At 37.1% G+C, this 25,193-nt stretch overlaps 1 protein-coding gene and 3 pseudogenes across 2 annotated transcripts; 1 reads left to right on the top strand and 3 right to left on the bottom strand.

Annotated features, from left to right (window-relative positions):
• Positions 1-11,276: 11,276 nt before the first annotated feature.
• On the top strand, positions 11,277-15,029 carry LOC132037416 (uncharacterized protein At4g14342). Of its 2 annotated transcripts, none has more exons than XM_059427931.1 (4): positions 11,277-11,424; positions 12,690-12,775; positions 13,332-13,455; positions 14,713-15,029. In XM_059427931.1, the coding sequence occupies exons 1-4, from the start codon at positions 11,419-11,421 to the stop codon at positions 14,758-14,760; spliced, it is 264 nt and encodes an 87-aa protein (XP_059283914.1). In that variant the 5' UTR covers positions 11,277-11,418; the 3' UTR covers positions 14,761-15,029. The 2 variants fall into 2 exon arrangements, with proteins under 2 accessions (XP_059283914.1, XP_059283915.1); XM_059427932.1 differs by lacking the exon at positions 11,277-11,424 and adding an exon at positions 12,094-12,167.
• Positions 15,030-16,367: 1,338 nt separating this feature from the next.
• On the bottom strand, positions 16,368-18,305 carry LOC132037415 (UPF0481 protein At3g47200-like; annotated as a pseudogene).
• Positions 18,306-20,832: 2,527 nt separating this feature from the next.
• On the bottom strand, positions 20,833-21,699 carry LOC132036700 (putative UPF0481 protein At3g02645; annotated as a pseudogene).
• LOC132038494 (uncharacterized) lies at positions 20,833-22,403 on the bottom strand (annotated as a pseudogene).
• Between the last annotated feature and the right edge of the window lie 2,790 nt (positions 22,404-25,193).

Raw genomic sequence — 25,193 nt, 5'->3', positions numbered from 1 at the left:
TTACACGATAACAATGATTATTTTACTTGGTCCCATAAGGATATGACAGGTATCCCATCGGACGTAGCAACTCACAAACTTGGAATGGATTTTAGCTTCCCACCGGTTAGCCAAAAGAAGTGACCCATAGCGGAGGTACGCAACATGTTCGTTAAGGAAGAGGTTGCTCGCCTTTCGAACATCGGGTCTATTCGGGAAGTCAAGTACCCGGATGGGCTTGCTAATGTAGTGGTAGTTCTGAAAAAGGGTAATAAGTTTAGAATGCGTATAGACTTCAAAGATTTAAATAAAGTATGCCCGAAGGATTCATTCCCGTTGCCGAGTATCGAGATGATCGATGTTACAGCTGGACATGAAGTAATGATTTTCCTCGATGCTTACTCCTGGTATAACCAGATAAGGATGCACCCAGAGGATCAAGAGAAAACCTCCTACTTCCTTCATAACTAATTTCAGAACATACTGTTATAATGTAATGCCTTTTGGGTTAAAAAATACCAGAGCCACTTATCAAAGGCTCATAAATAAGATGTTTGAACGACAAATAGGCAGAACCATGAAGGTATACATAGATGATATGCTAGTCAAAAATCTCCATCTAGGGGACATATTAATCATTTGCAGGAAACATTTGCCATCTTGAGGCAATACAATATGCAGCTGAACCCTGAGAAGTGCGCATTCGGGGTACGATCTAGTAAGTTCTTGGGATTCGTTGTCTCCCAAAGAGGAATTGAAATAAACTCGGAGAAGATAAAGGCCATCGAAGACATTCCGGACACCTTGGAGGACGTAAAGGTGGTACAACGGCTTACTGGGTGGATAACTGCTCTCATCAGATTCATATCAAGGTCCTCGGAGAAGTGTCACAAATTCTTCTCTTTGATCAAAAAGAAAAATGATTTCAAATTGACACTGGAGTGTCAACAAGCGCTTCGTGACCTCAAAGCATATTTATCTTCGCCTTCGCTTATGTCCAAACCAAAGGACGGGGAGGTGCTACTAGTCTATCTGGCAGTCTTCGAGGTAGTGGTAAGCGCAATTCTTGTTCGGGAGGACCAAGGTACGCAATTCCCTATTTATTACGTAAGTCAAGTTATGTCGGGGGCTAAAATGGGTACCCTTTATTAGAAAGGTTAGCCTTCTCCCTAGTGATAGCCTCGTGTAAGCTTCAGCCTTATTTTAGTGTCACCCGATCACCATGGTTACCACCTTTCCTTTAAGGAATGTGCTCCGCAAGCCTGAACTCTCAGGGTGATTGGCGAAGTGGGCGCTTGAGTTAAGCGAGTTCGATATTAAGTATAAGCCTCATACTGCAATCAAGTCCCAAGTCCTGGCAGACTTTATGGAAGATTTCAGTCCGGGCATAGCTCCCCAGGCTCAGAAAGAAGCCTATCTAATACAGGGAGCTGAGTCTGGGGTATGGATCCTCTACACGTATGGGGCGTCCAATGTAAAAGGCACGGGGCTCGGTGTTGTGCTCCGTACCCCCACAAGTGATGTCTTGAGGCAAGCTATTAATAGCGTGCCTCTCACTAACAATGAAACAGAGTATGAAGCTTTGATTGCAGGTCTACAACTAGCTAGGGGACTCGGAGGAGAAGTCATTGAGGCGAAGTATGATTCCCTCCTGGTAGTAAATCAAGTGCACGGAGTATTCGAAGCTAAGAAAGAGCAGATGCTAAAGTACTTAGAAAAGGTCCTGATGTCACACCCTAATTTCTGTTAGGGCGTGATGGGCACCCGACCCTTATTTAGGGCCGAGCGAACCCGCTGACTCTCGTAATACTCGTAATCATGCTGGGCCCCCAAATCATGACATAAATGTATAATGAAAGCTTTTCGAAGAACAATCTGCTTTTCATCTTTATCAAATCAAATAAAATCAGAATATACGAAACTTCGTAACACAATGCATAATAATACATCGGCTTACATAGCCGCTTACAAACCGACATCTTATACACACGACACCGTTCGCAAAGTCTCTAACATAACCTGTGTACCATAGCAAAACACTCGACTCGGCGAAGCTACGGGAGGAAGTGGAGCTCGCCAATCCAATGGAACATCCTCTACTAACATCTTGCACTATGGGTGTACCCGCGTGGCATGAAACGCACTTTCCCCGAAGAAAGCGGGGTCGGACGGAATATGTACTGAGTACGTAAAGCATGGAATACAAGAACGGGATCATACTGAAGTAAAGAATATGGAAAATCACAAGACTTGCCTTTGAAAACATATATCATGCATGTCAATATCATATAATCATAGTATAAACATATAGCGTGTCCCGCCCCCCAGCCGAGGGACTCGGTAAGTAAAATCATCATATGCATGAACATATAACGTGCCCCGCCCTCTAGAGAGGGACGCGGTGAATGAGTCATCATATGCCATCCCGGCCGCCTCCCCCATCTCATCATGTCATCATATCATATATATATATATATAACGTGCCCTGGCCCTCTAGTGAGGGACGCGGTGAACAATGTAGTGGAATTGCACGAATACATGCCCCGGCCCGGACGCAAAGAAAGAAGTAGCAACAAACCGCACGAGCAGAGTAGTGAGAAACCATATGCACATACATCATCATCACAGACTCAATGGATAAGTAAGTAGTCGACGCTCGAGAGTCAAAACGGAAATCATGTTAAGTTCTTTCAAAACAAAGTCGTTAGGACTATATAAGGGAAGATCTCGGGGACCACGGATATGCATCGAACCAATCCGGGCCCGCTCATAAAAATTAAGATCATTATACGTTATAGAATCACTTACGAGCATATCAAAGCAATCCGGTTCTGTCTATGAAAGTTACGGACATTTCTAGACATAGGATCTTTTACGAATAAAAATCTTTATGCAACCTTTAAAATCCAATCACACAAGTGACATAAAAACCATAGTTCTAGTACACTAAAAATACCATTACTAAGAGATGAATAAGAATCATAATCATGCTCGGATCATGAGAGTGGAGTTACCCCGAGGCTCGTGTCATAGCCTACTTACCACTAAGACATGCCAAAGAAAGAAAGAAGGGATAAGCTTCACATACCTTGTGCGCTTCCTAAGCTAATCTGAACTTGAGTCTCGGGCTCTCCAAGAGCTACAATAACGTCATTAAACACTAAACATTAGCTTTAAGTACTTAAGGATTCAATCCCAAGCCATCACTTTATTTACAGAAATTTGGGCAGCATTTCCCTATAAGTTCAACAACCCCGAGAATTCAACTCGACCAATATTATCAACAACAATACCAACAACCATTCCAACAACATCAATAATGAATTCAAAACGCATTCTAACATTAGTAACTCTTTTCTATACAATTCGACGATATTTCATTTTCATTCACACCAACCGCATACGATCAAACCAACATCAATATTCACACGTTCAAGTACTAATCCAAACCATTTAAACAAGATTCAAGAATGCTTCCAACAATCCGCACAATATTCAAAACAACTCGACCATTATACTACCTCACCCGAAACTTCCCAATTCCAATAGGAACAACAACAACACATTTCTTTCTTTCAAATTCATCAACTACACCAACAATCCACACTTTAGCAACATTATCTTCATAAATACAAGAAACTATATTTAATTCACATTAGCTTCCAAAACAGCTCACACACGATTTTATCTTCAACTTAATTCATTAAACCTTTATTTACATCATAGAATCCACAACACAACAACCAAAAATACTAAATAAAATTTAGTTCATTCCTTGTCACAAAACAGCCCATACTCATGGCTCAGCATCAACATACAAAGTTTCATGAATTTCATCCATTTCTACACACTATTCCCTCCGTTCTAATCCGTTAAAACTCTGAATAAACTAGTTAACAATGAAAAGGAACCTTAATCTTACCTTAAGTATGTAGCCACCACGTCCACCCTCTTCTTCTTGGTTGATTTTTAGCTCAAATTGAAGGCAACGCGACGTACGACACTTTTCTCTTCATGGGCTTCGAATTCGGGGCGCGGATTTTGGTCAAAATTAGTTTTTCTCTAGGCTCTCCTCTCTTTTTCTCCAGAATTTTCTGGGTGTTTTGGTATGAAAAATGAGGAGAAAAGGATGATATTTCATTTAAAAAGGTGTGGGTAATGGGCCTGACCCGGTTGGGCTCGGGTTGGGCCTGGCCCACTGACCTTTCTGCCTTAAAACGTCCATATCTCCTTATCCCGATGTCGTATATGAACCCAAGACCTATGGTTGGAAAGCTATTTCAATTATCTACAACTTTTATTCTGGGAGTTTTCCCAAATTACAAACTTATAATACCGTTTTGGCCCCTCGAAGTCGATCACCCGAAGACGTTTTCTTAAATCGCCCTTTGGAGGGCTTACACTCATTTTTAGCTTATGGGTCCTTCTTAGGACTTGCTCAACATCACATGTACCACCCATATATCTCTTCATATATCCTTTATAAAATATCGACATGTGGGTCCCACCTTCACACACGGCCACTTTCCCTTTTCATGCAATTTTTATTTCAACTTCTAGCCCCTAATTTCCCTTAATATTCCATACCAATAAAATTCATAAGCAACTTGTGCATTAAAATAAAATCGGAGGTCAAAATTCTCAACCTCGTATCTCGAACTAGTCTTGTCCTTAACTTATCATGGTTAGCTCGGATTATCCCAACGTACAAAATACGGGATATAACACCTGAGGTTACTGGCTTGGTTTTAGGAGTGGACGGTGGTGCACGTTCCCCGCGAGGAGAATGTGGAGGCTGATGCACTGGCCAATTTGGGCTCGTCCACTCTGAGTCGCAGGGCTCGAACTCTCGAATCTCTCGGTCCACCGCCGTACTCGGCCTTAGATCGCCAGTATGATGAAGTCAATTCAACCTACCTCATATGGGATTGGCGAAATGAGTTCTTGGACTACCTCAATCACGGGAAGCTACCGGAAGACTCAAAGGCTTCGAGGGCTTTGCGAACAAAGGTGGCCCGCTACAACATCATTGGTGGTCTGCTTCACTGCAGGTGTTTTTCTGGCCCGATGGCAAGGTGAATAGGACCTGAGGAGTCGGATTGCGTCATGCGGGAGGTGCACGAGGGGATCTGTGGTAATCATTCCGGTGCGGAGTTGCTCTAAAAAAAGTTGCTCCAGGCTAGATTATTGGCCTCGAATGGAAAAGGATGGCAAGGCGTTCGTTCGGAGGTGTGACAAGTGCCAGCGGTACGCTCAAATATTGCATCAGCCCGGTGAAGAGTTGCACTCGGTTATTTCCCCCTGGCCATTCATGAAATGGGGGATGGACATAGTAGGTCCATTGCCGACAGGGCCTGGTCAGGTACGATTCGTACTAATGGTAACAGATTACTTCTCTAAATGGGTCAAGGCTGCAGCTTACAAGAATATCAGAGAGAAGGAAGTGATTGATTTCATTTGGAATCACGTAATCTGTCGGTTCGGAATTTCGAAGGAAATAACTTGTGATAATGGCCCACAATTTATTGGAGCCAAAGTCACAAGTTTCCTTGAGGGGTTGAACATCAAAATGATCACTTCTTCCCCTTACCATCCCAGTGGAAATGGTCAGGCAGAGTCAACAAACAAAACTGTTATCCAAAATCTGAAGAAGAAGTTAGAAGATGCCAAAGGAGCATGGTCTTCAAAGTTACCAGAGGTGCTATGGGCATATAGAACCACGGCGAAATCCAGCACCGAAGAAAGAAGCACTGCTGAAACTCCTTTATCCCTGGTGTACGGAGCGGAGGCATTGATCCCAGTGAAAGTCGGAGCTCCTATCCCCCGGTACGATTGGGCACAAGAACAGGCTAACTCTGAGGCAATATCGGTTCAGCTGGATCTATTGGAGGAACACAGAGGCCTCGCGTACGTTCGGATAATAGCTCAAAAGCAGTGGATGGAGCGATACTATATTCATCGCACCAACCTCCGTAACTTCAAGATCGGGGACTTGGTGCTAAAGAAGGTCACTCAAAGTACTCGCGACGCGAATGCTGGAAAGGTAGATCTGAACTGGGAAGGCCCGTACAAGGTGATTAGTATTACCGAAAAAGGCTCATACAAGCTCGAGGATGCAGACGAAAAGGATGTCCCCAGTAATTGGAATGTAAGTTTCCTCAAAAGATATTATGCTTAGCCGGGGAATTGTGGCCAGTGGTGCTGCACTCTTTTTCCCTTCGTCCGATTTTTGTCCCAATTGGATTTTTTCGGCAAGTTTTTTAACGAGGCAGTACCGTTTGGTCATCATTAGATTTTTCCGGGGGCATCATTCAATGTCTGGAACCTCATTCTTTGCTTCCAAACATTGGAGGGCTACATATATAGAAGATGAAGTACACTAATACCGGGGACTGCTCGGTTGAAATGTCTACATGTATTCGGAATTTTATGGAAATGGAATTTTCTTACTTTGAAATACGTTTTTCATATTCCTTGCCATGTTAAGGCTTACTTTCCTTGCCATGTTAAGCAGAAATTTTAGCCATGTGAAGCGAATTTCTTTGCCACGACAAGCAGAGTTCGGTAAATTGACGCAAGTAAACGTTGTGCGAAAACATTTGTGCCAAAACGAATAACGAGACATCCTTTTCTTAGTACCGAGACATAAGGGCCCTCTTTTATAACATTTAAAACTTCTAACAGAGAAGGTAAAGTCCGAAAGAAATTCTAAGGACTTGTCCGCAAATCAGTGTAAGCACGATTCAGACGAAAACTACTCCGGTAAGGCATTTAAAATTGTTAAAACCTGAATCCTTTAGAAGAAAGGACTAGTTGCACCTTAAGTCTCCGGAGCAAAATCAAATAGATCAGCCCGACCATTGAGGTATATATATATATATATATGGAGAGGCTCGAAGGCAAAGAAAAGCAAAGGCAGTTGTTCAAAACAATAAAGAAAAAAAAAAGGCAGTTGTTCAAAACAATAAGGAAAAAGAAGGGCATAAAGAGGCATGCAAGCCTCGGAATAAGCAAAGCATGAGCACGCAGTCCCGTCCAGATTTTGGGGAATGAAGGAGAAGATGGCTCGCCATCGTCAGGAGTAGAGGCACCCTTATCCTCGCTATCAGAACTACTATCCTTAGATGTCCTCAGGTTTGCCATAGCAGATTCAGCAGCTGCAAAGTCCACCTCAAAGATCTATCAAAGCTTCTTCTAAGTCCAGTTTCTTGTCCAAGGTCTCCTGGAAAGCATCCTGCTGGGACTTCAAGATTGCAAGGTCACGCATCAGGTTGATCCTTTAGTCCTGGCCAGCTCGACGCCGTTGCATGCTATCCTAGTTCGCTCTAAGACGGGCTTGGGTTGCTTTGGAACTCCTGTGCCATCCCCGAAGCACCTCCAGTTCGTTCGACAGATGGCCGACACACACCTGAAGGTTTTGGAGGTCGGAGTCTTTGGCCTGCAGGGTTTTCATCTCTTTTTCCAGTCGGTGTCTGGTCTCGTCAATACTCAAACGAAGGGAATGCTTCTGGGATTCGGATTCACGGCATCGCACCAGGAGTGTCTGGACTTCCCGATGCAATTGGCGATTTTCAGCAATTACGGAGTCCAGAACCTACAGTTTCCCCACCTCAACTATGGCGGAGGTGGTGGAGGTATGGCATGCGAGGATCTGGTTAACAAGCTGGTGAAGCAAGATTTTCAAGTTTGGTCCATCAGACCGTATTGGAGCAGCGGAGGCTTCACCAGATCTGTTGGTGCTGCAATGCAATGATGAAGGATCGGGGCCCGCATGGATCAAGAGATTATCGGGGACAGTTTTCCCGGAAAGAATGCCCGGACCTGCTATCTCCGGGACTGGGGTTTCCTCTTTGTCACCTTCGATATTGATCACACCCTATCTATCCTGCACTTCCCGGCAAGCCTCAATAAAGCGACGCCGAGTCCGCACACGGGAGCCTATCCCTTCAACCTGGGTTCCAGCAATCCTCAAGGGGCTCCGGACTCTGCGTTTGCGACTCTCGGTATAACGAATGGTGGCGGTCAGGATGTTGGAAAGATCCATAGCGCTGGAAGGAATTTTTCGGGTTGAAAATCTTCGGACAGAAATCCCTGTTTACATGCAGAGGGGATCCATCAGGAGTGGCAAAAAAAAAATGGAAAAATTCGGTCAAATTTAGATCTAAAGGCTTACCATGGCTTTTTCCCTCCACCATGCAGCAGTCAAACTTTTCCAAGTCCTGGTTATTCCCGTAGTGGCTCTCAGCAAGTCTAACACTCAGTCAAATATTCCCAAAGACGAACTCCGGAGAAACAGGGGCGGCTGTAAGAATTGAAGAGGTTATATGAGAACAAGTGAAGAAAAGGAGGAGAAAAGAGGCTTGAAAACTTACGGGTGTAATTCCATGTCTCTGGAAAGGGGCCCGGAGATGGATGATGGAGAAGATATGTTTGTATCATAACAAACCGATCACACCAACCTCGATCAAAATCGTCCTTGGCACTGGTAATCAGACCGCGAGACCCCTGGGGATACAAGTGGATCATTCCACCCCGGAACAGTCGGGGGGAATAAAGCTGCATCAGATTATCGATAGAGAAGGTGAGCCCAGCACGGTCGATGAGGTTCTGGATACAGTAGACGGTTCTCCATAATTGGGGAGCAAGTTGGCCCAAGCAAACCTGGTACCGGCAGCAGAAGGCCTCGATCAAATCTGGGACCGGCAGTTCGAATCCGATGGTGAAGGGGTAAGTATGGACCATGGTGAATCCCTCAACATGTTGAGTCATTCTTCCCTTGGGGCCGACTACGAGGATTACGACATCGGGACCCCAGTTGCAGTCGGCATAAACTTTGGGAAGGTCGTCAACTGTGATTAAAGATTCAATCTCCCCCACTGATTCGTGACGGGTGTTAATACGGAAATCACCCCTATACACGCAGTCAATAGGCAAGATTTCAGTAGCTAGGAACCCAAGATCAAGTTCTGAAGTGATATTAGGAGCATTTTTGTTCGGGGAGTTACCAGTTGTACGAGATGGAGAAGGGGTCGAGTTCGCCGGACTTGGCAGAGGCGATGCCATGATAAAGGTTTTATTTTGTTATAATGGCAAAGAAAGCTTTAAGACTTTATTGAAAAGAGGCTGAACTTTGGTTAAGGAAGGAAAATATTCTGATGGGATTTAGGAAAAGTTCTGAGGTTTTTATAAGGAAAGGGGATCTTCCAAATCCCCTGGATCAAGGCGTCTGCAGGGGATGTAGAACGTCAATCGTTGCTTCCATTAATCTGCGTCTGATGTTCCAAATTCCCGCGTAATTTGAGCAGGTTCAAAACTCTTCCACTTCCTGAGAAAACTTCGAATCCCGAAAAGTGGGGGGACTATGTGTATTAGGTAAAATATAAAGGATCCAGCTCTATCAATGTGGTCGAGACACGTGGCACGAAGGATGAGCCTCCGGATGAGTCAGCATCACTGCCACCTGGGGAAGATCTATGGTACTGGAAGAAGCTGCAGGTCCGGTGTAACGCGCGGATTCTCGGGACCTGAGTGGCCTAACGGTCACCCATTAATACACAGCTGGAGCGTTACAGATTCACTATTATTGCAATTTTATGACCCTCTTTATTGTACACTATTACAATGCCTTTAAGGCTTATTATGAGCAGGGGCGTGACACATGGAATATGTTCCCCTAGCTCTAAGTATAAATAGAGGAGGTAATTCCTATTGTAGGGCACAATATTCAAGCTAATACACACATTTCTTACTCTCATATTTCTGCACATTTTATATTATTGCTATTACTCACTAGGCTCTATTACTCACTAGGCTCTGGAGTCACAACTCATTGATAACGAGAGGAATCTAACCTCGGATAAACATCTATAATCCAGGCTCTCTCTCTTTCTGTATCTTATTTGCGTCTATTTACAATATTTAGATACGAGCATCTTAATCTTATTGATTACTCTGATCTACGTGTCCCTGACCATGTGAACAAATTCAACTGAACCGTTTTATGGGTAAACAAAGATAATCGTACGAATTTATGGCATTAAAGTTAAGTGGTGGTTATAGATCATGAATGAGTCATCCATGAAATTTGATTTGTTTCTCAATAAATTAGGCAAAGCAGAAAAAGTAGCCATTCAAATATTTTAATCTGTTGCGTAGGGCCAATAATTCTAGATTCATATATATTAACTTCTCTTTTAAGGCAGTTACCTTATCTTGCCTCTTTTTGTCATCTCATCTTGAGGTGTAAAGGCATGATTTATAGGCCATTTTTGGCTGACTCTATGTGGAACACACCACGCACACATGACAAATGATTTAGATTTTTTAGGTAAACTAAACTTATTTTCGTCATACTTTGACCAACATTTGCCATTGGAAAACAATAGTTAGAATTTGCCATTGGAAGGCCGAACTTCAAATTTTTTTAGAGTATTCTCCAACGACTATGTTTACAGTTTGATCCCAAAATGGCTGAAAATCAGTCATATGTGCATGCAATTAAGACAAAAAAGTTTAAACTTAAGGCAAAAATGATGGAATTCAGTCATGTATGCCTAAGTTCAGGTGAAATGGTTGAACGTCAGCTATATGTGCTTGAACTTTGTTCATATGGAAATTCGGTCATTTTATCTGAAATTTAGTGTATTTTTTTTAGAAGTAGAAGATCATATAATTGATCTTGATCAGTTTTTAGAAGAAGAAGAAGAAGAAGAAGTGAAGAGGAAGAAGACGAAATCAATTCTCATTATTTTTCTGTGTGTATACAAGTGTGTATATCCTGTATATATACATGTAAGGATCAACTTGTAAAGTAGTTGATTATTGTAATTAACCTGAAAATAATAACTGCCTAACAACTTGCTAATTACACTTAGGTCCTTAACTCTCATAACCAACTTCATGAAAGCCCCTTAAACCACTACAAAAAAACTTTTACAATTAACTCTCATAGCTAATTACAATGAAAGTTGTCACATAAATTGTGACATAGAGAGTAATCTGAAGAAATTGCACGGTTTTCCCTTCAAATAGGCTGGTCTTTGGTTTTTACCCTTCAAAATCAAACTTACGCTTGCAGTGCATATGTTCTTTAAGGCCAAAAGGATATTATGATGCGAAAATATAAACTTATGTCCAGCAAAAAAAGAGTTGCTCCCTCCATCCAATTAACTGAAGGTGTTTGACTTGGTACGAAATTTAAGAAATAAAAAAAAGACTTTTAAAACTTGTACTTTAAAACAAACTATAAAAAATTTATGTAGTTAGAAATCGGGTAAAAGATAAATTTAAAATTAAATTGTCATTAGATATAGAAATGTGTTTGACCGACTAAAGAGTGCTTTTGCCGCGAATATGCCAGTCCATATATACCCGAAAGCGTGACCCGTTTCACCCCTCAACAATACTCTCAATTCGTTTGATCTTCCAGCTGTGCAAAAAATGCAGGTAAATCTCACAAAATTATTACAATGAGTAAAATCAATTGCATATAATCAATTTCAATTATCATCTCCTTTTTTGCTTCAAATTTTAAAACCCTATTTTCAATTCCGCAAAAACCATAAATTCTCTTTCCCTTTTCACTCAAAACCCTAATATCTTTTTAATTGATTGGTTTGTCAAACTTATCAAATTCATTTTCAATTTCAATTTTTATGTCCTTCTATCGAATTTAAAGCCCTAATTTCCACAAAAAACATAATTTTTAATTTCATGTTCAATTTACATATGTATGTGTGTTTTTATTTTTGATGGGAAAATACCTCTATGACTATTCAGAAAAAATAATTACCCGAAATAACGCATGTTTGTAAAATTACCCGAAATGGCCCAATTGACACCCCCTCACTTCAAAAGCCTGTTGTATATTTGTGCCCTCACTACAATTGAAAAAATATTGTATATTGTTATATACAATGAATTTTCTTGGATATAAACACCTCTTGTACATTATTATACACTCTATACATTATTATATAGTTTTATACAAGGTTGATACAAGTTATATATTGTTGTATAATGTTGTATATTGTGAAAAAGTGGCTATGCGGGGTGTAATTTAATAATATGGCTACGCAAATGTAATTTTGTATGCTAGATTGTACATCATTGAAATTTTCCCATTTTTGATTTCATATTCAAATTTGATTATATCTTACACACTTCCACCAAAACCCGAAAAAATGCAGGTAAATTTCATAAAATTAGTACAAATGAGTAACATCAACTTCATATGTATTCAATTTCAATTATTATCTCCTTTTTTGCTTCAAATTTTATAACCCTATTTTCAATTCCAAAAAAAAAAAAGAAAAACCATAATTTCTATCCCCCTTTTTACCCAAAACCCTAATATATTTTTGCTGTTTAGTATGCACATGTTACACTATTATACAATTTACACAGTAATGTTGTATTGGGCCACGTGGCGTAAATATTTTCAGAATTTACCACAACCATAATTTCTGTTTCCTGTTTAATGTACATGTGTTTGTAAGTTTTTTTTTTCCTATTTTTGTAACTGGTTGCCAAATGTTTCACCTTCAAATTGAAATTTGATTATTATTATCTTCCACCAAGACCCGAAATTTTCTTTCTTCAGAACCTAATTTAATTTTTCTGTTCAGTGTACATGTTTTGTAATGTTTTTTTCTGTTTGTTAATTTGTGGAATGTATATGTGATTAATGTGTTTATACTTTTTTGGTACAGGCTAGTGACAGGTTCAATATCAACTCCCAGCTTGAGCACTTACAAGCTAAATATGTGGGAACAGGACATGCCGACTTGACTAGATTGTAAGTTACCTATTACCTATTTTTGTATTTGTTGAAAAGATATTTTTTATTCAAACTATGGTTTCATAGGTGGATTATTTATCTCTCTCTGTTTGACATTGATTGACTATGTTGAGAGTTTAATACTCCTTCCGTTCCAATTTGGTCGTCTTACTTTTCTTTTAAGTCCGTTTAAAAAAGAATGCCTCTTTCCTTTTTTTTTTTTTTTGGCAACTCCTTAATTCCAACTTTCCACATGACATGTTTATGACCACAACATTGAAGGACATTTTGGTACATTGTACATAGCTTAAGTTTAAGACCACAATTCTTGATTAAAAAAATAAAAAAGTTACCACATCCTTCGAAAGTCTTCTTTACTTTCTTAAACTCTATGCCATGTCAAAACTAGACAAACAAATTGAAACGGAGGGAGTATTTGTTTATAATAAAATTGTTTCGTTGGTGGATTATTTATCATTTTTGTGTGACATTGATTGACTATGTTGAGAGTTTATTATTATAGAGTAATAACTCTGGAGATAATGATAGTTTGGATATTCTTTGTTTGGTTTAGTGAGTGGGCGGTAAACATTCAGCGTGACAGCTATGCATCCTATGTTGGCCACTACCCAATGTTGGCGTATTTTGCCATTGCAGAAAATGAATCAATTGGAAGAGAACGCTACAATTTTATGCAGGTTTGTGCTTTGTTCAAGATGCTTATCTTGTTTTGCAGTTTGGCGGTTACTTTGATTTCTCAGTTCTTAATATGCTGGCGTGCATAATGATTTGTTTTCTTAGTTTTTCTATGTTGACTTGCATAATGAGTGAACTAAGTGCTTTTAGTGGTATGGTTCTGCATCCCTTTACCAACTAGTTAATAGAAGTTGCTGCTTTGATGTTAAGAGTATAGGTTGCATAAGACTTGTCAAAACAAAAAATAAAGTTTAGGTTGCATAAGAGCACTGCCTTTTGTTGAAAAGATGACTTATTTGCAGAATAAGTTGTAGCACCTTCTTTAATGCCCTTTTTTTGCTTTTTTCCCGAATAAATATTTCACCAATAAGAAAAAGTTGTACTAGTTGCAAACTGAATATCAAAATGATGAATGCATTCTTTGGCAGAAATCTGATTAGTGCTTTCCATTAGAGAATGCTAAGATATCTTGTAAATGAGCATGTAAGAAGGATGGAGGGAGAACTATCGATCTTTCTGTCTCTGCGTGTGTATGAATCAGTTTTCCTATTTAGAATTAGTTTTCCATGGGGTGGGTGGGGGTTTATAAACAAGAATTTTGTGATGCTAGATCAAATTTGAGTTTTTGTCAGGTTTTAGTTGGGGCTTCAAAAGAAATTACCAAGGATCTGAGCTAACACAAAATTGGAGTAGATGCTAAACCCTAAAGTTGGAATGGACATGCAGTTTCTGGGGAGCTTTTGGTTGGTAAATCTGGGAGATTATACTAAATCGCCGGGGTTTAGAAGATGGAAAGAAGAGGTTTCAAGATATTTGTAATCATTAGTGAGGGATGGAACATGTATACCTATAATTTGTGGGTATATCCATGAATTAATGCTCTCATGAGCTTTGCCATCTTTTGGAAGTATTGTTTATCCTTTTACTATATGCTTGCCAGAGTTTAACTCTAACTAAAGCTAGTTTGTCCTTTTGCTGAGTAAACTTGCCACTTGAAACCATTCCTGAATATTTTCAGTGTTTATAAAAGCCTTAGCTGTTCCATGTAGAAGACAGAATGTTCAAATATGTTCCTGACCTTCGCAAGGAAAGAATACAACTTGCTAATATTCTTGCCAATTTGCCATGTTATAACATAGAACAAACAAAAGTGATGTATCTCTATGCATTTGATGTATATATGATATTTGCGAATATGCGTCCTTGATTTTGGTCTTCTACAATTACTGACAATTCCGTATCTACTTGTGCTTGTGCAGAAAATGCTTTTGCCTTGTGGTCTCCCACCTGAAAGGGAAGATGATTAAGAGTTTCAATGGATAGCACCCTGCAGACTCAGACCTCTGTCAAGCCAAAACCTTGCTGCTTTGATCTCCAGCTCATAACACATAAGGTTGTTAGTGATGTGAAAGATTTGACTTGTATTAATCCCGAGTGATCTAGCGAAAGCACATTCATAGATACAATATCTTGAGTTAATTTAGTTGTTTTTTCATGTTTAACTAACAGATAAATATTTCAAGTTCATTAGTTGTTTTTTCATGCTCAAGTGCTAAAGAGAGTTGTTTAACATCAATAGCTGTTACATAGTATGTTTTTTCATAGAGTTTCAGTTGGAATGTTTGAAGTGTTCGAACTTTAACCCCCAAAGATAGCCCAATGGCCTGCTTCTGTCTGCACTGCAGCAGGCTTCTGGGTAAGGCCTTCTATTGTTCCTTTTAAGTATCTGCAATAGAACATACTAGGATGAAGCAGCATAAAAGTTCTAAGTAGAATTATGACTCCAGCAGAAGCCTATACTTAGTGATTCTTTAATACTAATTCACTAAGCATCAGTGGTTAAAAACTTTTATATTTTGGTGGTTAAGAGTGACTGAATACCTTAGTTGCTAAGGTATTCATTATGGCTCACTTACCTTAGTAACTGAATAGCTTAGTTGAAGTACATAGAAGATTTCAAGTTAATTATTGTGTTACATAGAAAATAATTTAGATCACAGACCATTTCTGGCAGCAGTCAAATTTTTTTTGGCCTATCATATTTCCTTCTTAAATATAAGTTTATAACCTTTATTTGGGCTGTCAGTTTGACTTACTAATGATAAAAACATCTATGTCATGAGGTTGAGCACATTCTATATCCTCTACACAAAGACCAGCAAAAACAAAAACTTCGATTATTTAAGGGACATCATGTATTTTCCTCCTGGACTTGTTGGTTTTTTTTGGAAGAACACTTAAACTTTGCAGGGTCCTGTGACCCCCTGTACTTGCTTTTGATGGTTTTTATTAAGGATCTATGTTGAGAATCATCTTAAATTACAATATGAAAGATGGGTTATCCCATCGAAAGGGTTTATTGTTTGTTATCACCACTTAGCATCACTTTTTAAATGGTTTGGTGGGTTCAAGTATGAAAATATGAAAGCTTTTTTTTGCATTATAGAGATGGAACGTAATGTGTGAGATGGAGAAATTGGAGTGTGAAAGCCTAATTTTTGCATTCAATGGCTATTAGTATGGGGTGGAGGAAGAAAATAAAGAAGACGGATGGATGGAAATGGATTCAAAATGGAGATGATGGGTCCCAATAGAACCTTTTTGTTCTGTTTTTATTGTTCCTTGCGCGTTTTGGGTTGGGTAAATGCACTCTCTATGCCACATTAGCGCTTAGGGTGGTATTTATATTATTTCGAGCAAGTACATGAAGATCATAGGACCCTCGCAAAATTTTGGTGTTCTTCTGGACCATTAATTAAAGAAGGAGCACATTCTATCCCCCCAAACTCACATCTATAATCCACCAATTCGACTTGGATACAATACTGATCCCATCAAAAACACAAATGATATGCATGAACGGAGTAGTGGCGGATTAACAAAACAAATCAACAATGACATATAATTGAAGTGACTACTTAATGACGCTTAGGACAGATAGAACTGTCTGTGTAGTTGTGAGTAAGAGGAGTATGATGACTGCCACAATTGAAACTTCTACCCAAGGACTATGAAAATAATTGCGCCTCAAATTTGCCTTCATTCGGTTCCATGGTTTTTCACAATGTTGAACTACTTTTCTGCATTCTTCTTTGTAATAGTAGTCGGGTGAAACAACGACCCCTTTCCCTATTTTGTTAAAGAAAGCCACTTCTTTGTCCTCTCCTATTCTATTCCTAATGATTCCTTTTAGGCGAAGCAAATTCACATCTTTCTCTGAGTCGATAAGATGATCCATGAAAACTGCATAATCAAAGAAATACGTAGGATGTACACTAGATGACTCTTGCTCGTAGGCTATAAGATTTCTCAGGATAGTCTCTGTGTGATCAACGACTTGAAAACAAGGAATTTTCATCAATCCTTTCTCGAATTTAATGTCAAATAAACTTGTGCTATCTCCAAGGTTGTTTTCATCCAAACATCTATAAATAGAACCAACCTTTGTAAAGCCAGCTTCGCAAAGCTCTGTTGCATTTGGCATGATGTCATGCCATGTTAGGTGGTTCCTATCTATTGGTATTTCGTTTGACCTAATTTTTTGTAATAGCTTCCAGCATAAGCTTTTCTTGCAATATTCTACTTCCCTTATGCTAGAATTCCTAATTATGCTAGTTTTCATCTCTGAAGGGTAACATGACATGTGTACTAAGTGAAGTAAGTGTTTGATATTTTTTGCATTAGCTTCCGTCTCAAGAAAGGATGTTGGGGTAATCTTCGGTAAGGAAGGAAGAAAGGTATACTTCGCCATTATTGTGAAGGGTATTTCATCAACTTCCTTTGTCATGTCATGAAGCTTGGTGAGTACAAAGAAAGGAAGCTGGTTTTCTAGTAATAACAAGTCTCGATGTACTTGATAATCTATGTAACCTCGCTTGATAATTGTGTCTTCTCCAGTTGGAATGATTCCACAACGCTCTAGAATATACTCAACCACAAAACAACCATCAAGCAACAACATTTGCAAAAATTGACCAGTGTTGCAGTCACTATCGAGGTTTTGTATATCATCATAACACTTGAGTGCTTCATCCTTCAGTTCCTCCAATTGTCTGATGCAATTCTCCACATCAATCCCCTCTTTCCCTCGGAGAAACCGTTGTAGGTACATCATTTTGTACTTTTCCATGGAGCGAAGTTCAGGATTTTTGTTATGGTAAGGACCAATGGAGATAACTTTGGCTTATGAGCATCTGGATTGGATTCACTCAGCCCCACATTTACTCTAAAAATGGTGCAAGATTTGGTAGACCAATTGTTCAAATCCTTGAATCTTTCATCAAATATTTGTTTTGCGGATTTATTGGTTTGCAACCCTGATTGATCTTCAGCATTTGTTTCCTTTATCTCGACCAAATAATCCACTTTCCTCCCGTTTTGCATCTGTAATTAGTGAAAAGAATAATAGTAAGTCTATATTATCTAAAAAGAGTAACACAGAGAAGAACAAACTACAAAGACGAGAAAAGGTGCAGAGGTGTCATTTTACACTAATATTATTCTTATGAAGTATGATGAAATTACTGTTGGCACTCCACTAAAAGTAAAAAGAAAACAAGAGATCTTTGCTACTAATTATAATAGTTTGGTTGGGAGATAAACTTGAACATTAATTGATTCCTATTCTTCTTAGAATAGGACCTTTTTTCTTCGTTTTGCCAAAGATGATTTGTTTATTTTGTTGCCAACGAGTAGGGAGTAATAAAGTCAACGATTGTATAGCTTGTTTTTGTGTGTGTGTGTGTGAGAGAGAGAGACCTCATACTCTGTGGCTTCATTAACAGAAGTTTGATGAAGAAGTGGAATTTGATGATCCATTTGGGTAATCTCAATATGATGTGCCATTCTTCTAATTAGACTAGATGGTGTATGCCCGTGCGCATTTGATCAAGAAGTGGAATTTGATGATCCATTTGGGTAATCTCAATATGATGTGCCATTCTTCTAATTAGACTAGATGGCGTATGCCCGTGCGCCCAACACTTTGGATTATAGTGTATCTATGTGTATGTAGTTGTGTTTGCGTAGTGATAATATATATATTTTATATTACTAATAAACACACATAAGTTTGTTTATATATATATATATATATATATATATATATATATTATGTTCAAAACACGATTAATATAACATTGTAGTTTGTGCTCCGTATTCAAAACTTTATTATATTAGTGTTTGCTACGAATACAAAGTTTGCAAAAATTTATTAATATTTTTTAAAAGAGAAGACTTGTTTAAAGGAAACTATTTTCCTCTCTTTGAGACAAAACAATAACAATATTTAAGTATCTATTGATACTTTGAATTTTAATTCGACAAATTTAAAGGTGTAAAATATTCTATTGTTAATGTATGTAGATTGGACCTAAACAATACTTATTATTTTTATCAAATTTTGATTTGGATAATTCTAATTCAAATTATTAAATTAATTTTACATGTTTAAAACGAAACAAAACAGAAATTTGATTTTCTATTTAAACGAAGAACTACTATTTTTTAATTTTTGGTGAATATTCTTGTTTTAGCTCATTTTACTTGTCATGTTGTCTTTTGCACTTTTTTTTTAAGGAAACGTCAATTAGAATTATAATTTGACTAATTTACCTTATATATTATTTGATCTCCATTTAATATTATTTTTTCTTTTACGATATTAATCTCTTTTCACATTTATTAGAGTAAGAAACAAAAATGAAAAAATAATTAAATTCTATCTTATTTTAAAATATAAATATTTTAAGTATACTTATTGTAGTAAACATAACAAATAAATGACGTGACGGAATAGCTAATACAACAGTTAAATATCTAGATTAGATCTCAAGCTAATATAAGAAAAGAAAGAAAACTGTATGGTTTGACTACTTAACCTTTTGAAGAAAAGCAATAATTGTTTTTTGCTGTATAATGATTTCATTGGAGTCCACGTTTTTCTTGTACAATAATTTCATTTGGGAGCCCACGTTTTTTGCTGTATAATGATTTCATTGGGGTCCACCTTTTTTGCTGTACAATAATTTCATTTGTTCCCACTAATGGGTTGATACGCATGTGGTAATGAATCCACCATTATTCACTTAATGGGGATACTTTGGAAATTACATGATTTTTTAATATGGGGTGCACGTTTTTTTTGTTTGTTTTTGATATTGTTTGATTTTTTAATATGGAGTTCATTATTTTATTTTTTTATTTTTTACATGAGTTGGAGGTGGACGACGAAATCACCCCAACTCATGCTTCTATATAGTAGTAAAGTAATATCTTTCTTGAAACTGTACTAATACCTTAAGGGTAGATTTCTGTAACTTGAGGTAGCAAAGAAAGTCTTCTATTATTATGTACAGACAGTGGAAAGTCTTTCCTTGTCTTCAAATTTCAAAATTAATGAATTTCAGCGCATGAGGAAAAAGATGATGAAGAACCACAAACTTTGTTCTTTCTTTGACTCATTCAGTACCAGGACTTTCCCTGCAGCTACAATATACTCGTAAAGTAAACCGTCTTTTTCAATCTTTTGAAGTAACACCTAGTCGGCACGACCAAATTAATATAGTTGACTATGGTGCTGTGAACATACATATAGTGGCGGAGCTAAAGTTTTAGCTAAGATTCGGCATAACTCAATAGTTTTGGCCAAATTTATACTCTCTCCATCCTAAAATAAGTAACATTTTTTTCATGTCCATTAATTATAATAATAAATACAACATATCATTTATTAAGTTTTCCCTATTTATTGGATGTTCCTTGAGAATTGAGTACTATTAAGAAGTACTATCAAAAAGAGTGTCCACTTAACCTTTTTTTTGTTGAGTAAAAAAGAGTGTCCACTTAGCAAATCAAGAAAGAATTAACCTTATTTTTTCATATTTGTCACTATAAAGTGTTATGTGATCAAATTCAATACCTATTTAATTAGGGACAGTTTGGTCAAGTTACCTATTTTTCTCTTGGAGTAATATTTTCTTAAGGGGTGTGCAAATGATTAAGTGGACACTCTTTTTGATCCGGAGGGAGTGGTTCTTTAATATAAAGATATAGTTGGAAACAATTATTAATTATTGACTTGAATTCCTAAAGCAAAATTATTTGGGGCAGTTTTTTTTTTGTTGCTAAAACGACACTTATTTTGAGATGAAGGGAGTATTTGTGTTAAGAAATTCATTGCCTAATTATAAATGATTTATGATTTATATAGAATTCAGTAAATTACGTTTTAAATTTAGAACCCATAACTTTAGAAATTTGGAATCCCTCTCATAATCTAACCTACTTAAAGTTACGATATTTGAGCCGACTCATTTGTCCATTATTTGCCATGTATGCTGTCAAAGGATCAAGATTAAAGCAATTAGCCAATCCCGTACACCAATAAGTTTACTTCTGACCTTTTAATATTTCTTCCTCATTTTGAGTCTCAAAAGATACTATTCTAAGGTACACTATCTATGCAACTTGCTCAGCTTTGGCCCATCAAATTACAAGTTACATACATGAATCGAGTAGTGACGAGAACCAAAGCGGAAGGATTAACAAAATAAATAAAAAATAGTACTCCGTATAATTACAATGACTACTTAAGGAGGCTTATGAAAGATAGAATTGTCTGTGTAGCTAGCTGTAAGTAAGAGGAGTATGATAGCTGCCACAGTTGAAATTCCTGCCCAAGGACTATGAAAATAATTGCGCCGAAAATTTGCCTTCATTCGATTCCATGGTTTTTCACAATGATGAATTGCTTTTCTGCATTCGTCTTCGTAATAGAAGTCTATTGAGACGTTGACCCCTTGCCCAATTTTATTAAAGATGCTAGCGACTTCATTGTCTTCTCCTAGTTAGTTGGTGATGATTCCTTTACGGCGAAGCAAATTCACATCTTTGTCTGAGTCGATAAGATAATCCATGAACACTGCAAAATAACTGAAATGTTTAGGAAGTACGTCACATGACTATTGCTCGTAAGCTATGAGATTTCTTAGGAGGGTCTCCGTAATATCATCCACTTCAAACCAAGAAATTTTCATCAGTCCATTCTCAAATTTAATATCAAATAAAGTTATGCTATCTCCAAAGTCACTATAAATATTTCCAAATTTTGAAAATCTAACCCCTGCTTCGCAAAGCTCCGTTACATCGGAATGTTGGCATGCCATGTTTGGTGGATCTTACCAATTGACATATTTTTCATATTATGGTTAACCACTCGCCTAGGACTCCAGTATGAAGGGTGAGACGACATGTGTACTACTTGCTTCAAGTATTACACATGTCGTCTCACCCTTCATACTGGAGTCCTAGGCGAGTGATTAACCATAGTATGAAAACTATGTCAATTGGTATGAAAAATATTTGATGTTTTCAGCATCACCTTCACTCTCAAGATAGGATGTAGGGGCCATCTTTGCTAATGTAGAAGAAAAGGTCCCCTTCACCAGTTTTGTGAATGGTACTTCATCAACTCCCTTTGTTTCTTAAAATTTGCCAACGATATCACTGTCCACGTCCCCTATATCAACATAACACTTTAGTGCTTTATCTTCCAGTTTCTCAAGTTCACTAATGCAACTTTCCACATCAAGCCCCGCTTTCCGCCTGAGAAACCGTCGTAGGTACAACAATTTGTACTTTTCCATTGAACCAAGTTCTGGATTCTTTTTATGGTAAGGACCAATGGAGATCAGCATTGGCTATAAGCATCTGGACTTGATTTCCGTAGCCCCACATTTACTTTGAATATGGTACAAGATTTGATACATGTATCGTCCAAATCCGTTCATCGTTCATCAAAGATTTGATTTGCAGATTTTTTTGTGTGTAGCTCTAATTGATCTTGACCATTTGTATCCTTTATCTCTACTAAATGATGTGCTTTCCTCCCAACTTGTGTCCGTAAATAGTAGAACAAAGTCAAAAAATTTCTCTTTTTTTGTATTGTCCTTTTTTATTTTCAACATAAACAGTTACTAATAAATAATGACCTGACAAAACATGAATCTTAAAGACTGAAAATTTCCTAAACAAACCAGTTAGAGGGAAGCAGAATTTCTCCTTTTTTTTTTTTTTTTTTTTTTTTTTTTTTTAAGTTTCTCTTATTCTTCTTTTGAGTCAGTTCATTTGACATACCAACTGAAGGTGAAATTGCCTAAAAATAAGTATCAGCGGCAAGTCATCAATGACAAAAGGATTAAGGAGAAGAAATAGTGAATGTTCGTAGTTTCAACATTTTAAGTTTTCCTTTTCTAAAAAAAAAAATATATATATATATATATATATATGTGAAAGGGGATTTCAAAATAGAGAATAGATTTTTTTTTTTTTCAAATTTTTTTTTTATTACATAGGGGGTAGGGGAAGGGATAACAATGTTGGGATTCGAGCGCTCACAACAAGTGAAAGTTTAGATAGTCAACCAACTGAGCTACTAGATCCTTATAATTGAGAATAGATAACCCACCAATAAAGGGATTTTCCGTTACTTTTAGCACTTACTAAAGAGAAAAAAAAAAAGATGAGATCCCTTATGACTACGTGAAAATAATTCAATTTACCTTGTTTCATTTTGTGCAATGTAACGATATGACACAATAAAATTTTAGTGTTCTCATCACATCCTGAAACACTTCCTACCTTGTTCCATTTCGTAAAAATGCAAATAAAAAGAGAAAAAGAAAAAGAAAAAAAGGTAATGCATGTGTGTTGATCGAGAGAGAGACCTGTGGACTTTGGTCATCCATTGGTGTAATCTCAATACAGTGTGCCATCCCTCTTTGATTACTTTCTCCAACTGTAATTCCAACAAGTAACAAATATCAAGTTTAAAATGATATTGCATCAGAATTGTTTCTAATTCCAAATTCACATACGGCTATTATCATTAAAATGGTATTGTATTAAAGTATTTAAATTTGTAATGGTACACCATTTCCAAAAGAAAACACAACTAACTATGAGCAACCAATTAAAGGTTAAAGGTTGCGATGGAGTGATAAATACTCCTTCATATTTAATCAGAGGTCTTGAGGCCCTGTAAATGAAGCTATCTTTAGTAAAGAGCACTTAACCATCCAAGATGGGGTTTCCGAGCATTCGAATTAGTCGAATCCAAAGCAATACCAAACAACGGATAAAAAACAAAAAAACTAATGTCGAGTAAGCATCACAAGACTCAAATACAATTATGGGTTAATTAAATACTAAACACCCCTATAATTAATATGAGTCAATTTCGAATAAATAATTCATTTGTAATAGTATTTGGGCAAATAACAATTTTAGTCCCTATGTTATAAGTTTATTCCAATTTTGATCCTTGTATAATTCAAGTAAGCATAATTAACCTTCAATTAATATAAACGTGTGATTTTAGTCCTTTAAACTAACGAAAGTTAAAAACTTAACGGATCATTAATTTTATAAATACAAAAAAACTAAAATTTTTTTTTTTAAAAAAAGTGAAAGTTAGTTTGTTCGGAAGGCTAGCCTCCATTGACAAACATGACAGTGAGGTCGTCGTGGTCATCAACTCACCCCCCAAATGATAACCAAATTGTTTCAAAAAATTATCTCCCCATCCCCTCTCTCTCTCTCCATTTCCCTCTGTTTTATGGCTTTTTTCCATCAAAATCTGTATTTTTTAGGCTTTATCTTGTTGCTCTATCATATTTTGGACCCGCATCAAATTATAGCAACAAACTTCGGAACAAATTTTCGACCCAAACTCTGCATTTGCTTCATAAACAGTAGTTCCTCTCCCTTTCTGAAGATTTTTCTCATGATAACTTGGTTCATAAATTTGCTTTATTCTTATCCATTTTTGATTTCTAAATTTCCATTAATAATGTCTAGCTAGATCATAACTCTCGGGAGGATTTAATTCAACCAAAAAAATTGAAAATATTACAGTTTTAGCTTTCAAGCGAGGCTTCTTAAGCAAGAAGATGACGATGTCAGTTGGTAAAGGACCTCCCGTTTTTACCTTGAAATTTTGGACAACTTAGAGCCAAAAAACCCTTTCAGCATTTACCTTAGAATCATAGCTACAAACTTCATGTTTAGTTTTATTTTTTATCTGTTCTTATTTATTTTTAAGTAATAATCCGTTAAGTTTTAATTGTCGCTATTTTGAAGGACTAAAATTACACATTTGTATTAATTAAAGGTTAATTATGCTTAGTTAATTTATACAAGGATCAATATTGGAATAACACAGGGACTAAAATCATTATTTACCCATAGTATTTAGCATAAAACGAGAAAATGCAGAAAGTTACCTCTTTGGTTTGGCCTTCTTTAGTTGGTCTTCGACTCTTGCTTCTCCTTGATTTATTTATAAGAGGAATAAGATCAATAACTCAAAATAGTATTTGACGCGTGGCCTTGTTTTGGCCTTTCAACACAAAATATTGTTAGCCAATGATAGAAAAGAATGAGAAGACCGTTGACTCAAGTCAATGATTGTTTAATTTCCTCAATTATTTTTGAGACTTTGGCGTGACTAAAGATATTGAGATGTTTGTGGTACTACACTGTAAAGACCTTTTTAATTTCTAACCTTTGTTAGATTTTATGTGAATTAATATATTAAATCTAAACTAAAAAAAAATGTTTTCTAGTTTTATAAGTATATATTCACTTTACAAATTTACTTTTTTAATTCAATTTAATGATCATACACGATGCCTGACATCAACGCAACACAGAACAACAAATGAGCATGAGGATGAGAAAA

The sequence above is a fragment of the Lycium ferocissimum genome, chromosome 11 (genome assembly GCF_029784015.1).
Source record: "Lycium ferocissimum isolate CSIRO_LF1 chromosome 11, AGI_CSIRO_Lferr_CH_V1, whole genome shotgun sequence".
Taxonomy (NCBI): domain Eukaryota; kingdom Viridiplantae; phylum Streptophyta; class Magnoliopsida; order Solanales; family Solanaceae; genus Lycium; species Lycium ferocissimum.
The sequence above is the reverse complement of the archived record's forward strand: the minus strand, read 5'-3'. Positions and strand labels throughout refer to the sequence as shown.

What these genes read in the sequence shown, in the direction of transcription:
- LOC132037416 (XM_059427931.1), top strand. An exon ending in CATGCCGACTTGACTAGATT is followed by an intron (nt 12,776 to 13,331) that starts GTAAGTTACCTA and finishes TGTTTGGTTTAG; the next exon opens with TGAGTGGGCGGTAAACATTC. An exon ending in AACGCTACAATTTTATGCAG is followed by an intron (nt 13,456 to 14,712) that starts GTTTGTGCTTTG and finishes GTGCTTGTGCAG; the next exon opens with AAAATGCTTTTGCCTTGTGG.